Below are 14342 nucleotides of genomic sequence, written 5' to 3' on the forward strand. Positions count from 1 at the left end.
ACATGCGTTGCTTGTGCACATGCGGGATGTGCAGATTTAGGCGACATTCACGCAGAATGCATCTTTGCACCTAAGAAGGTAAAACACAGCACTCAGGAATGGTTTAAAACAGTCATCACATCAACTTTCTACAGTAAACAAATCCCGCAGTGCTTGCCCCGCCTTCAAGCTTTTCTCATTGGCTCACTGCTCTACAACTGAACGCGAATGGATTGGTTAATATCAGTTGTCAATCATTCAGTCAATGCTTTCTGCCTTCAGGTGATGAAGAGCTACAGCCGCGAAAATGTAAAGCACTAAAGATGAGAGAATTATAATCACACTGACAGATTTTATTTTAGAAACCACCTAAAGTTACAAATAATGACACAGCTGATTAATGATACACTTTTTGAAGAGTGGCAAAGACTCCTAAAGCCATTCACTTTAAAGTCTGTGTGATTGAGTTTTCAGGTAACCGTGTTTGCCTCTGAATCTACAAATTTTTATGTGCGAGAGGTTCTATTTAATCATTCATTTAAACGTCAAGACGATTTCAAATGCAATAAATCTGTTAATATTAAACTTGTAACACAATTCTTGGTGGGTGCGAACAATTTTGTCTGGTGCGACCCCATTTTTAAGGTTAGGAGCACCAATGCTACCAAGCATTGATACAAGGTGTGTAATGTTTCGAGCACACCGGCTCTTCATCAGACAGTATTCATCACAGTACAGTATGTTGCTCTTTTTTTTTTTTTTATACACCTCCGGATCCCATGATCTTATACATTCTCACAACAAAAAATAGAAAAATACACATTTATAAATTATGCAACTTACATATTCAAATCAAAAATACAGAAACAAATCCTAATAATACATCACACATGGAGAAAAAAAAACATAATAAAACTTTTTAAACGTTGAGAAAGAGTTGAGGAAACCTTGTGAGCACAGGGAGAACAGGCAAACTCCACACAGAAAAGCCAACATGCCTGGCCGGGACTCGAACCTTCGACCTACTTGCTGTGAGGCGACAGTGCTAAACACTGAGCCACCGTGCCATTCATTGTTAATATTATTTTGCATAATAATGTTATATCATCATTCAAGTCTATTTATGGTTGATGTGCTTCAGTGTGTGAAGTGGCCAGTCTATACTGCGGGACTGCAGTTTGGTCCTGCACGGCAGGTGTTGTCTTCAATCCTAATCCCATTATTGGCTTCTATATAATGGTGGCGATCATTCGGAATACACCAGCGGTGTTCAGCTTTTTCCCATAGGCCTGTGGAAGCTCCATCAGTGGCTGCCACCTTGTGACAGCTCGCAAGCACTGCAGAACTGCAGAGGTGGATCAATGGTTCAATGGCGGTGACAGGCCTGACATACGACATACGCCACCGCTGACCCTTGGAGGTGCTCTTGACAGCAACTTTAACCGATGCTGCCTCACCTAGAGCCATTGAGGTCCATAATTAGAGATCAGATCCATTTCTCTCTCTCTCTCTCTCTCTCTCTCTCTCTCTCTCTCTCTCTCTCTCTCTCTGGTGCTGAATCAGTAGTTTTTTAGTCGAGCGAGAGAGGGAGAGAGAGTGAAGCACAAGCAGATGCAGGAGGCAACGTGGGATCAATCCTTGCTGACTGGGGATTAGTGTTGTTCTGAGAGCCGCAGCATTGACTACAGGTTCAGCTCAAAGTCACAGTCACAGAGTCTCAGCTGGACGACAGCAGGGATGCGGGCGTCTGTCCATCCCCCACATCAGACCACTGCCTCGGGGAAAGGAAAATAATAAACAGAGACCTGTAGGAAAGACCGCTTCAGAGATGGTGCATGTCCAACGGTGTGGAAAAAGAAAACGCTCAATATCGCTCAAAACCCTAGGGATATCTTCCATTTTGTGTTCGTAAATGTGAGGCAGAGTGTTGTTTTTAGTGTGGCTGCTTTTAAAATATGCTCATTTAAGTAAATATTAAAACAGTTCCAGCTTTAATTCTTGAGTGATGAGAGTATAGACACTGTTAAAAAATATTTGTAAATTAGCAGTTGTGACACATGTTGTTGTTTTTTATTTTTCTCAGTTTACTTATACTTTTGAATTGGAACACTGATCTTTCTTACCACTTTTAACCTTGAAAAGTTTGAAAAAGAGACTTTCATCAACTTTTTTAATAGTTTAAAATAATATGTTGCCTGGGGGCGACGTGGTGGCGCAGTAGGTAGTGCTGTCGCCTCACAGCAAGAAGGTCGCTGGTTCGAGCCTCGGCTGGGTCAGTTGGCATTTCTGTGTGGAGTTTGCATGTTCTCTCAGCATTCGCGTGGGTTTCCTCTGGGTGCTCCACTTTCCCCTACAGTCCAAAGACATGCGGTACAGGTAAATTGGGTAGGCTAAATTGTTCGTAGTGTATGAGTGTGTATGGATGTTTCCCAGAGATGGGTGGCAGCTGGAAAGGCATTCGCTGCATAAAACGTGCTAGATAAGTTGGCGGTTTGTTCTACGGTGGCGACCCCAGATTAATAAAGGGACTAAGCCAAAAAGAAAATGAATGAATGATGTTGTCTGGGTTGATGTTGTAAATTACTGTACAAAAATCTTGTGATAAACTAGGGTGATATATGAAGAATTTAGATGCGAAAACCTCTAAAAGCCATTTGATATTTTCTTCAAAAATTAGCATTTTTCTCCGACTCCTGCATGTAGACTCTTCATGATATAAGGATCATGCCCAACACGTGGTTATTTTCTGTTTATATCTCCTTTGATATATCATATAAATCGCAAAAATACAAACTTTCCTCTGTCTCCCATTCAGTTTTTTACTTCCTGCCCTCCATCTGAATTCCGCGTGTCACCAGAACCACGTGATTGAATAAAACCTATTGACCCATCCTCTTTCTTTGCTTTTCAGTTGCTCTTTTAGTGCAGTTCAATTTAATAAGTGTAAACGAACACTGCCATACAAACCTCTATGCGCACCAAACAAGTGGCACAAGACCACTGAAAATATGGGTCTAGCTCTGCTGAAATATAAATGTGATACAGACCAAAGACTAAATCTAAATGATTCAAAATCAACACATCACAAGATGTAACCATAAAATGGACAGAATGCTAAACACACTGTAAACCCTAATGTTGTCTTTTCTTAAACAATTAAGTAAGGTTGACTGAACATAACTTACAATTTTGCATTTTGGTCCTATCACTTAAAAATATGAGTTAATTTAACTTGTGTACCATGAAAAACTTAAGATTTCATCTGTAGTGAGCTCCAAATCATAATTAATCCTTTGGAAAAAAATAGGTCATTTTCACAAATGTAGTCTTGATTGTAAAATTTTAATATGTGCAACCTTTTAAGTGCAAGGCCTTTTTTACATCAGAAAACAAATGGCTTCAGGTATAATTATTCATCATAATGTGAATAAATGGCTGCTTATTTTTTTTGTTTAAAATTTATTTAAACATTTTTTCATAGGATGTTATTACACACACTGAAAACCCTAATAAGTTGACTGAACTAAATTAATTAATTAAACTCGTTGCCTCAATTTAATTAAGTAATGGAGTCTCCCAAAACTTGCATATTTAAGTTTATTTAACTTGCCGGTTTTGTAGACTATACCTAAATTGTTCAGTTCCAAGTTTGGTAAACTGAACAATTTAAGTATAATCTACTTAAGTACTAAATTTGCAATTAATTCTGTTCAGTCAACTTTTATTAGGGTTTTCAGTGCAGTAAGTTTTTCACTACATTGTAGTCTATGAAATCTTAGCCCAGAACAAAGTGTGTATTCTTCAAAATATATATTTTTGTGTTTCTCCAAAATAGTCACACAGGACTGAAATGACACTATCCTTTTAAGACTCTTTTGTTAACACAACCATATTCCAGACACAATGTATAAACTAAAACGAGTTCAAATTAGTAACATTTAATCAAAGTGCTTCAACCAAGTGCAAGTGCTACTGATATCAAATATGCTGATACACAGCGTTCGCCTCTGCAATTTACAATTTACATTTTTTTTGTCTCCCATTTGCATAAAGTAAAATATTTCACAGCTTTTTGTTGCTTGCTCCACTCCACAATCCCACCATCCCCTACATGAGCCTGCAGCATAGAGAATGAATTGAAAACATTTGCTCTGCCTACTTCGCACCAGTGGACATGTACTGTGTGTATGATTTCTGCAGTTATTTCACTTGAAGCTTGACTGATGCTGTAAACTCAGTAACCTTTTACCATTTAACCAACATGAAAGCTTGTTGTTCTACTTGATTCATGTCTATTTCCATAGCTCCACCCACAAGGAATCTCATTCTTTACCTTTAAGTTTAAATTCACTTTAAAGAGCCCATATTATGGGTTTTTGAAAATGCCCTTCCATGTAGTGTGTAACATAGCTCTAAGTGAAGTGAAATATCCAGCTAAGGCTTAAATCTGTAAGTGTACAGTGTTTAAAACTATTGATTCATCTATAAAAGAGTCGACTCATAGTGCTTCAAACGAGTCGTCTTGATAACGAGTCATTAGGTGTTTCGCGATGACGCAGCTACGAAACACAAGTAGTTGGGCACGCAAACCCGGGAGATTTGAAACCTGCGGCCCCGCCCACTAACAGAAAAAAAAAGTCTCACACACACACACACAGAGACACACACAGACACCGGTCGAATGAAGTCACGCTGTGCAGATGGATATTATGGACAGTCTAATCAAAGATGAAACATCAGCAATATAGCCCAGCCTTGAGCAGTTCTGAGTGCTTCTGAAAACTATATGCTTTCAAAGAAGACTTCTTCAGTTTGTTAAAGGAAGGATCAGTATAGACTGTCTGAACATGGATCAGTGCATCATGGATCAGTTTCTTCCCCCATTTCACAAGTGTAAGTAAGTGCGATTAAAATTATTGCCTCGTTTACTCTAGCTTGCAAATTATGTATTTAGTTGTGTTTTGTTACTTGTTACCGCGTGTGCTGTATCAGGTTAACTCTTTATATTCTCATATCGCGTGTAACGCCACGTTGAAAACGCGACGCGTGCCGCTTTGATTACGGATCGTCAGCTGTTTACACACAAGCAACGGACAAGTTTCAAAATATTTCAGCTCAATATTATTGTCCACTCGTGTGTGTAACGCACGGGTATTCGCGGATATAACGGAGCGCCGCTCCTCTATGGACGCGCCGGCCCTGTGTGTGTGTGTGTCTGTGTCTCCTCGTGTGTGTAACGCACGGGTATTCGCGGATATAACTGAGCGCCGCGCCCTCTCTATTCAGCCGCTCCTCTATGGACGCGCCGGCCCTCTGTGTGTGTGTGTGTGTGTGTGTGTGTGTGTGTCTCCTCGTGTGTGTAACGCACGGGTATTCGCGGATATAACTGAGCGCCGTGCCCTCTCTATTAAGCCGCTCCTCTATGGACGCGCCGGCCCTCTGTGTGTGTGTGTGTGTGTGTGTGTGTGTGTCTCCTCGTGTGTGTAACGCACGGGTATTCGCGGATATAACTGAGCGCCGCGCCCTCTCTATTCAGCCGGTCCTCTATGGACGCGCAGGCCCTGTGTGTGTGTGCGTGTGTGTGTGCGTGTGCGTGCGTGTGTGTGTGTGTGTGTGTGTGTGTGTGAAAAGAGCAAGAAGACTGTGACCTCCTCGCCAGTTCTTGGACTTTTTGCTCAATAAAATAGTTAGTCGTCAGTATTTTCTAGTCCATCGTCTGTGTTTACATTCACCCACTGGCAGCCCAAATCCACTATAAAGCGTGTATGCACTGTGACTACTTTTATATTGTAGATTAGCAGCTGGGCATTTCACTCTCGCGCTGAAGCCTTGTCCGTGTCGACCAATCGCAGCAGGCTGTCATCGGTCCAATCAGCGCAAATTAGCTTCACGCTGAGGAAGGGTTTGGGAACAAATGAATCGCTGAACGATTCATATGGGAGTCGCTGGGATAATTTGGTAAAAATAAATGCAGATTATAAGACCATCAAAGTGTTTTTTGACCTTGCATGCATATTAGACTGTTGTTGGAGACCCTTACAACCTAAATATGACCCTATTTCATGTATAATATGGGCTCTTTAATATTAATATTATTTAAAAGTATCACTCTATTAATAGTACAGTATATTATTTAGTCGTATTTTGCTCTCAGTGAGGCCTGACAAAGAAGATGAAGTGTTGATGTGTTTTGCCATTTGTTTTGTCAGGTGTTCTCTGATGGGCTTCGATCTGAATCGTCATTGGCAGGACCCTTCCCCTTGGGCCCATCCAACTCTTCATGCTGTCAAACAACTCATTGTCCAGATGAACCAGGACCCAGTGAGTATCCCTACAGTTCAGAAGCAACATCCCAAATGCTCATTGGAAATACATTTCTGCGAAATGTCAAATACTTTCCTCTGAGTACGTTTTGTTGTACATTTCAGATGACAAATCCACTAGAGGGCGCAGTTTACATTATTGCGAATCTGAAATACATTACTTTAGTATGTTTTGCTGTAAGATTCAGATATGCGTATTTCTTGTACACCTCCTAGGGAAGGCAGGGTTTGTTGTGCAGATCACCTAGTGAACCACTGACCTAAATCCTTCTTTAAACCCACCCATTAGTGTTTTCAAAAGCAAATGTAAGAGGAATGTACACTGCGGCCACATTGTTTTACCTTGATTTTACATGTATATATTTTTGTAAATGTATTATGTTTGCCAGGCCAGTATTTGGTGCGGTTACATTGTTAGTAAACAGTACCTATAAGGAAGTGATAATGTTCTTTTTCTTCTACACTCCCCTAAACACATGCTATGCACATGCATGACATCTTCATTATCAAAAACCCTTATTTACATGTGTTTACATGGACACCACAATGACTTTTACCTTCCGACTTCCACTTTGAAACCTATTTTTGGATTTGTGCGTTTTTAACCTCAAAGATCAACAATTTTTGTGTAAACGAATCTGAAAAAAACAGCCTGATCTCACGAGGAAACGTAACTATTTTATGTTTTGTCAGTTTAGTGGCTAATTCGTACAAATTTGTTTGAGTTCATGAGTCGTATGAAAATTCTAAATTGTATGATTTTTAAAAAGGAGGCTTGGCACCCAACCCCACCCTTAAACTCAATTGTCTTTGGGGGATGAGTAAATTGTACAAATCAGATCATACGAATTTATACGAGTTAGCCACTAAATCAGTGTTACTCAAAAGTTAGTAATAGCGTTAAAAATTATGAATTGCTGTGAGATTCTGTTGGAAAAAAATCGACCGATTTTGTCTAAACGAAGAGGAAAAATGCCTACAGGCCAGTAGCCAGCTTGTAAAAGACGCGTTATTTTCCTGAAAAGTGGAAGTTTTTGCACTTATTCACATAATTTGGGATTTAATTATTTGGTTTAAATTCTGCATTTTGGCAAATACTGTAGAATACACAAGACATGTCACTCGTATAGTTTTGAATAGGGAAAAGTGTAACGGTCAATATGGCTAATAAAGCCCGCCTTCTAGTACAAGAGCCAATCACCGATCGGTATAAACTGACAATGCTCTGGGGGAGGGGCTTGGACCAGACGTGAGTTTCTGCAGATTTTATGTGATTTGAACATTTAGAAACAAAACCTATGACAGTTGTTGTTTAGTTTTATTGATGATTCCTAAAATGAAATTCAATCATAAGCTTGGTAAGTAGTTTTGGAGAATTTGATGTTTCCCCATTCAGACAGAAAGAGCATACTCCCTGAGAGGCATTTCAAAAATGTCCGTCAAGTGAAATGACTTGTCTTAAAGGGACTTTCTTAAAGGGTAGCGTTGTCGCCTCACTGCAAGAAGGTCGCAAGAAGGGACTAATGTCTATTTTTTTCTTCTATTTACTTGTTCAGATTAAGTATTTTTACCCAATTTTTCAGAATTTTCCATACATACTGTATACATGGAACATTTTGAAAAAAATTGGTTAAAATACTTATACCCACAGCTAAGAACAGAAAACTGAGGCTACAATTCGCACAGGCTCGCCAAAATTGGACAATAGAAGATTGGAAAAACGTTGCCTGGTCTGATGAGTCTCGATTTCTGCTGCGACATTCTGATGGTAGGGTCAGAATTTGGCGCCAACAACATGAAAGTATGGATCCATCCTGCCTTGTATCAACGGTTCAGGCTGGTGGTGGTGGTGTAATGGTGTGGGGGATATTTTCTTGGCACACTTTGGGCCCATTAGTACCAATTGAACATCGTCATGCAAATAACAAACTGGCCACCACATGAAACTTTAGTCAGAAAAATAATTCATAAAAATAATATTAACAATAATAAAATACTTTTTTTCTTCCTCTCCTCAATTTATGGATAACAACAATGGCCTAATAAAAAAGAAACTCATAGATTCAGTATGGGTTATTTTTGCTCTTGACACTTTTGTTTGTCTTTTTGTGTTTAAGAATTAACTCCAAAATACACAAAAATTTACTTAATGTAAAATGTTTGAACCGTTTTAACAACATTAACAGACACTTTCTATTACTGATTTCATCCCAGGTAGATTGCAAGTTTTCTTTCACGACTGGATGTTAAAGACATAAAACAATTTTTTGCATTCTGCAAAACTGATTTGCTGAAGTCAAAAACGTGGACTGTGTTGGGAATAATGCGAATGCTGCTTGCTGTAAAGCCAGACGGAGGATTCTGCTTGGTCTTAAACCTTTTGCCTAAAAGTTATTTTCACAATTTGTGATGGAATGGCAGTTAAAGTGGACGTAGAGGTCAGGTATGGGACCAAAATGGCAATTTTTGAAACTTTCAAACCACCCGAACCTCCCCTGGCCAGGAGCCTGGCATAAATGGTTTCCCATTTCAGCCTGAAAACATGGTGTATATATCCAGTAAGAGGACAATATGTGGGTGAAAATTTTTGGAAATGGTTTGAGCTGATACAAAGCCAAACTTAATCTTTAATCTTTACAAAAAAATGTCTTTGTTAGTTTTTATAACACACTGTTCTGCCCCAAAACACATACCATTAGTTAAGCAAATGTTCTTGTGTTGAGTGTTTAGGGGATACTGCATATGCATATATTAAAGTCCGTTAAGAGAAAGCATTTTAGCACAGAACTTCAGCTAAAAAAAGCTCAAAGGCACACACTTTGGCTCTGTCTTTGAAACGCAAGGTTATGTATAGTATGTATAACAACCTGGCTCAGCATATAGGAAGCAACATACTATTCAAAGCAGCCACAGCTCAGCATTTTTCTCAATGAGTGAAACTCTGGGAGTGTTTTTGCACCCAGGTGAGTCTCCCACACACACACTCTCAATCATCTCGCTTTTGTCTGAGAGAAAGCACCGCCTCGACTTCCTTTATGTTAATTATAGTAGAAGAGTGAGGTTGTTGGATTAGTGAAGGTCAGATGCTGTCCTGGGAATCGCCTGCCCTTTCTTGCTCTTTCACATCCTGATAAGAGCGGCAGGCACACTCAGGAGCGCAGGGCAGCGCCACGCGGCTTAACCTTTCCCCCAGGCCTGACACACTGATCAATGTGTTGCTTCACGGCAGAGTGATCCGTTCATGTCCCTCACATCCTGACAAACACACACACAGACATATACGCTTCATTACATCGGGAGGTTAGATATGAGCAACATTGCATAGTAGTGATGTGGGGTGCTGCATGCGTGGAGATGCCCTTTGCACACTTTCCACAGGTTCCAAACAAGCAGATGTACTTTTTACTTGATTGCTCCGTTTGATTGAGCACCTTGACCAGGCTGACACAATAACACTGATTTCATTTAATCGACCAATAGCAGTCACAGAAAGGAAAGTGTGTCGGAAATCTGTCAGGTGAAGACTGCCATTGGGTTCAACAAAAGGTGCAATTATACTCACCAAGGCAGATTTTTTTTCCCGCACTAAAATACAGTATTATTAATACAATATCAATTTTAATTTTAATATATTCAGTGATAATATAATAATAATAATTTCAAATGTAATTTAACCTTCTGATGGCAAAGTTGAATTTTTAGCACCTATTATTACAGTCCTCAATCATAATCGTGCAGAAATCATTTTAATATGCTGATTTGTTGCCTAAGATTATCAAGGTTATCAGCTTTTTGTGTGGAAACTGGTACTTTTTTTTCAGGAATCTTGAACAATATAATAGATTCTTTTATGGCTGTCAAATGTTTTGGTCACACTTCATTTTGATGGTCCAGTTGTTAAATTTAAGTTGCATTGCGTCTACATGCCAACTACTTTTTATTAGATTATAAGTAGACTGTTAGGTTGGGGCTAGTGTAAGCTGACATGTACTTGCAAAGTTTCTTATAGTCAGTAAAATGTCTGTTTAGCAGCAGTATCAACAGATTTTAAGCAGACAGTCTGCTAATACTCAAATGGACCATCAAAATAAAGTGTTACCAATGGTTTGACAATAAATTGTCATTAATTTTGACTATTTTATATACCACATAAATCTTGTCAGACATATTTATAATATGAATCATTTTATGACAAAGACTAAATAATCAAAGTATTAGGGCAGTGCAGTGGGTAGTGCTGTCATCTCACAGCAAGAAGGTCGTTGGTTCGAGCCTCGGCTGGGTCAGTTGGCATTTCTGTATGGAGTTTGCATATTCTGCCTGTGTTCGCGTGGGTTTCCTCCCGGTGCTCCAATTTCCCCCATAGTCAAAAGACATGCGCTATAGGTGAATTGGGTAAGCTAAATTGTCCATAGTGTTTGTGTGTGAATGAGTGTATGAGTGTTTCCCAGTGATGGGTTGAAGCTGGAAGGGCATCCGCTGCGTGAAACATGCTGGATAAGTTGGTGGTACATTCCGCTGTGGTGACCTCTGATTAATAAAGGGACTAAGCTGAAAAGAAAATGAATGAATGACCCCTCAAACTGCAAGATTTTACCCAAGATTTTAATAATTTGTGACATATTAAAGTCTATTTTTTCTTCCATTTACTTGTTCAGAATTATTTTTACCCAATTTTGCTGAATTTTCCATACATACTGTATATATGGATCATTTGGAAAAATTTGGTTAAAATACTTATACCCACAAAACACACACAGTTTATGGATGTATACACTCACCGGCCACTTTATTAGGTACACCTAACTTCTCTTTAACACATATTTTGAATCAGCCAATCACATGGCAGGAACTCGATGCATGTAGACATGGTCAAGACAATCTGCTGCAATTCAAACTGAGCATCAAAATGGAGAAGAAAGGTGATTTAAGTGATTTTGTATGTGTCATGGTTGTTGGTGCCAGATGGGCTGTTCTGAGTATTTCAGAAACTGCTGGGAAATCTAAGCTGGGATTTTCACGCACAGCCATGTCTAGGGTTAACAGAGAATGTCTGAAAAAGAGAAAATATCCAGTGAGCGGCAGTTCTGTGGGCACAAATGCCTTGTTAATGCCAGAGGTGAGAGGAGAATGGCCAGACTGGTTCGGGCTGATAGAAAGGCAACAGTAACTCAAATAACCACTCGTTATAACCAAGGTATGCAGAAGAGCATCTCTGAACACACAACACGTCAAACCTTATGGGAGATAAGCTACAGCAGCAGAAGACCACGGGTGCCACTCCTGTCAGCTAAGAACAGGAAATTGAGGCTACAACTCGCACAGGCTCACGAAAAATGGACAATAGAAGATTGTTCTGCTGCAACATTTGGTGGTTGAAAGCATGAAATCATGGATCCATCCTGCCTTGTATCAATAGTTCAGGTTGGTGCTGGTGGTGTAATGGTGTGGGGGTCAGTTTTTTTGGCACACTTTGGGCCAATTAGTACCAACTGAGCATCGTGTCAACGCCTCAGCAAACCTGAGTATTGTTGCTGACCATATCCATCCCTTTATGACCACAGTGTACCCATCTTCTGATGGCTACTTCCAGCAGGATAACCCATGTCATAAAGCACAAATCATCTCAAACTGGTTTCTTGCACATGACAATGAATTCACTGTACTCAAATGGACTCCACAGAACTCAACCCAATAGAGCACCTTTGGGATGTGGTGGAACGGGAGATTCGCAGCCAACAAATCTGCAGCAACGGTGTGATGCTATCATGTCAATATGGACCAAAATCTCTGAGGAATATTTCCATTCTTGTTGAATCTATGCCACAAAGGATTAAGGCAGTTCTGAAGGCAAAAGTGGGTCTAACCTGGTACTAGTACGGTGTACCTAATAAAGTGGCCAGTGAGTGTATGTACCGCATATGATTTTGGTGCATTACTTTAATTCCCAATTTTTTTTTTTTAAAACATTAGACATCTTACTTGCATTTCATGTGTTTATTTGTATTGACCCTTTGTTAATCTGGAGTCGCCAGAGTGGAATGAACCGCCAATTTATCCAGCATATGTCCCAGTGATGGGTTGCTGGATAAGTTGGCGGTTTGTTCCACTGTGGCGACCCTAGATTAACAAAGGGACTAAGCCGAAAAGAAAATGAATGAATGAATGAATATATGATGGTGACTTCACAAAGATAAAAAATGTGACTAGGTTTTATTTCTACAATTAATATTATTATTAGTATTATTAATATTATTATTATTCCCCTTTCTTTGTGACAACATAATCTGTTTTGGCTTTCCACTAATTTATCAAATACAATAAATAGTAATGCAGAAAAATGAGTAAATGCATAAAATTCATCAGATTTATCATAATTTATTCATTTTGTTTTGGCTTAGTCTCTATTTCCCTTCATAATTATCTTTACTAAAATTAAATTAGCAGTCAAATTCCCTTTAAGTCTATTTTTACATTTAGTGCCTCAACTCTCATTCTGGAAAGGAAAAGAAAAGAAAAGAAGAGCACTGGCTATAGTTTAGACAGATGTGTAAGATGCTGGTTTTATGAGGAGAGAGTACGTGCAGGCAGGAGAGAGAGACTCTGGGGAGAGGTAAACTTTTCATAGCTCTCTCTGGATCCCACAATTTGTGTCCTTGTTTCATTCCCTTCTGTCCTTTTAAAGAGATTTAGTGGAGTTTGGGAAATCATAGTCCTTATTTTTCTTTTTTTTGTGTGTGTGTGTGTAGTTGTTGCTAATAACAAGCTCACAATAAGTTTGAGTTGTTGTCAGTTTAAGCACATGGAAGTCAGAAGTTCAGCTATCACTTAGAGGGGTCACTGAGGGAACATAACTGGGAAAATGTTATTTCCCTTGCATGTAATTAGTCATTAAGCTGATGCTTTTATCCAAAGCGACTTGCAGTACACTTATTACAGAAACAATCCACCTGGAGTTTAGTTGCTCAAGGCGATATACCACAAATCCTCAAGGCCCTCCGCCAAACACGAGCGGTGACGTCACACACACCGATGTTAACACTGCGATGCTATTTTAGGCAACATTAATGTACTTGGCTTGCTGTGTGTCAGTGCTGTAGATTCAGATGTTGAACCATTCAGCAAATGCACAACAAGAATGTTCCAGAATGGAGCTGAAAAATATGTAACAAGGATCCACTGAAATAAAGTGTGTCCAAAAGCATTGTTGATAAAACATAGTGTAATGAAAATGCACCAAAATAAAGAGAAAAGGAAAGAGTTTACATTTTTAGGTTTACTTAACTTAATATTAAATTATTATGCAGCATCTCTTATTGGTCACACTGTACAATAAGGCTTCAGGAGTAAATGTTAATGTATTTACTAACATGAATTAAGAATGAACAATATTAATGTATTAATCATAGTTCGACATTTACTATAATGCATTATTAAAATCTAAAGTTGGGGATGTTAACATTACTTGAGTTATTATATTACATTATATTACATTATATTATATTATATTATATTATATTATATTATATTATATTATATTATATTATATTATATTATATTATATTATATTATATTATATTATATTATATTATATGTACCGCATGTCTTTGGACTGTGGGGGAAACCAGAGCACCCGGAGGAAACCCACGCGAACGAAGGGAGTGCATGCAAACTCCACACAGAAATGGCAACTGACCCAGCCAAGGCTCAAACCAGCAACCTTCTTGCTGTGAGGCGACCACTACCTACTGTGCCACTGCGTCGCCCATTATATTATATTATATTATATTATATTATATTATATATAGTTATGTTAGTGCACTTTGAGTTAACAAGAAATAACAATTAATTACTTTATTTTGGTTAACTAATATTAACAAAGATGAATCAGTTCTGTAATAAATTCATTGTTTGTTCATGTTAGTAATACATTAACCAACATTAATTGATGAATACAAATTATAAAATTGTACCTTCTTATTTGTTTAAATGTCAAAACCTTGTTACAATAAATGTAATGCAAATAAAAAGTAATTTTTT

General features: G+C 38.6%; 1 protein-coding gene across 1 annotated transcript in view; it reads left to right on the plus strand.

Annotated features, from left to right (window-relative positions):
• The window catches only part of agbl4 (AGBL carboxypeptidase 4), a 746666-nt gene that overhangs the window by 657576 nt on the left and 74748 nt on the right, over positions 1-14342 (plus strand). The window contains exon 9 of the mRNA XM_056463891.1: positions 6189-6300. Within this exon, the coding sequence (XP_056319866.1) occupies positions 6189-6300 (112 nt within the window). The remainder of the gene's footprint in view (positions 1-6188; positions 6301-14342) is intronic.

The sequence above is a fragment of the Danio aesculapii genome, chromosome 8, assembly GCF_903798145.1.
Source record: "Danio aesculapii chromosome 8, fDanAes4.1, whole genome shotgun sequence".
In the NCBI taxonomy this organism is placed as follows: Eukaryota; Metazoa; Chordata; class Actinopteri; order Cypriniformes; family Danionidae; genus Danio; species Danio aesculapii.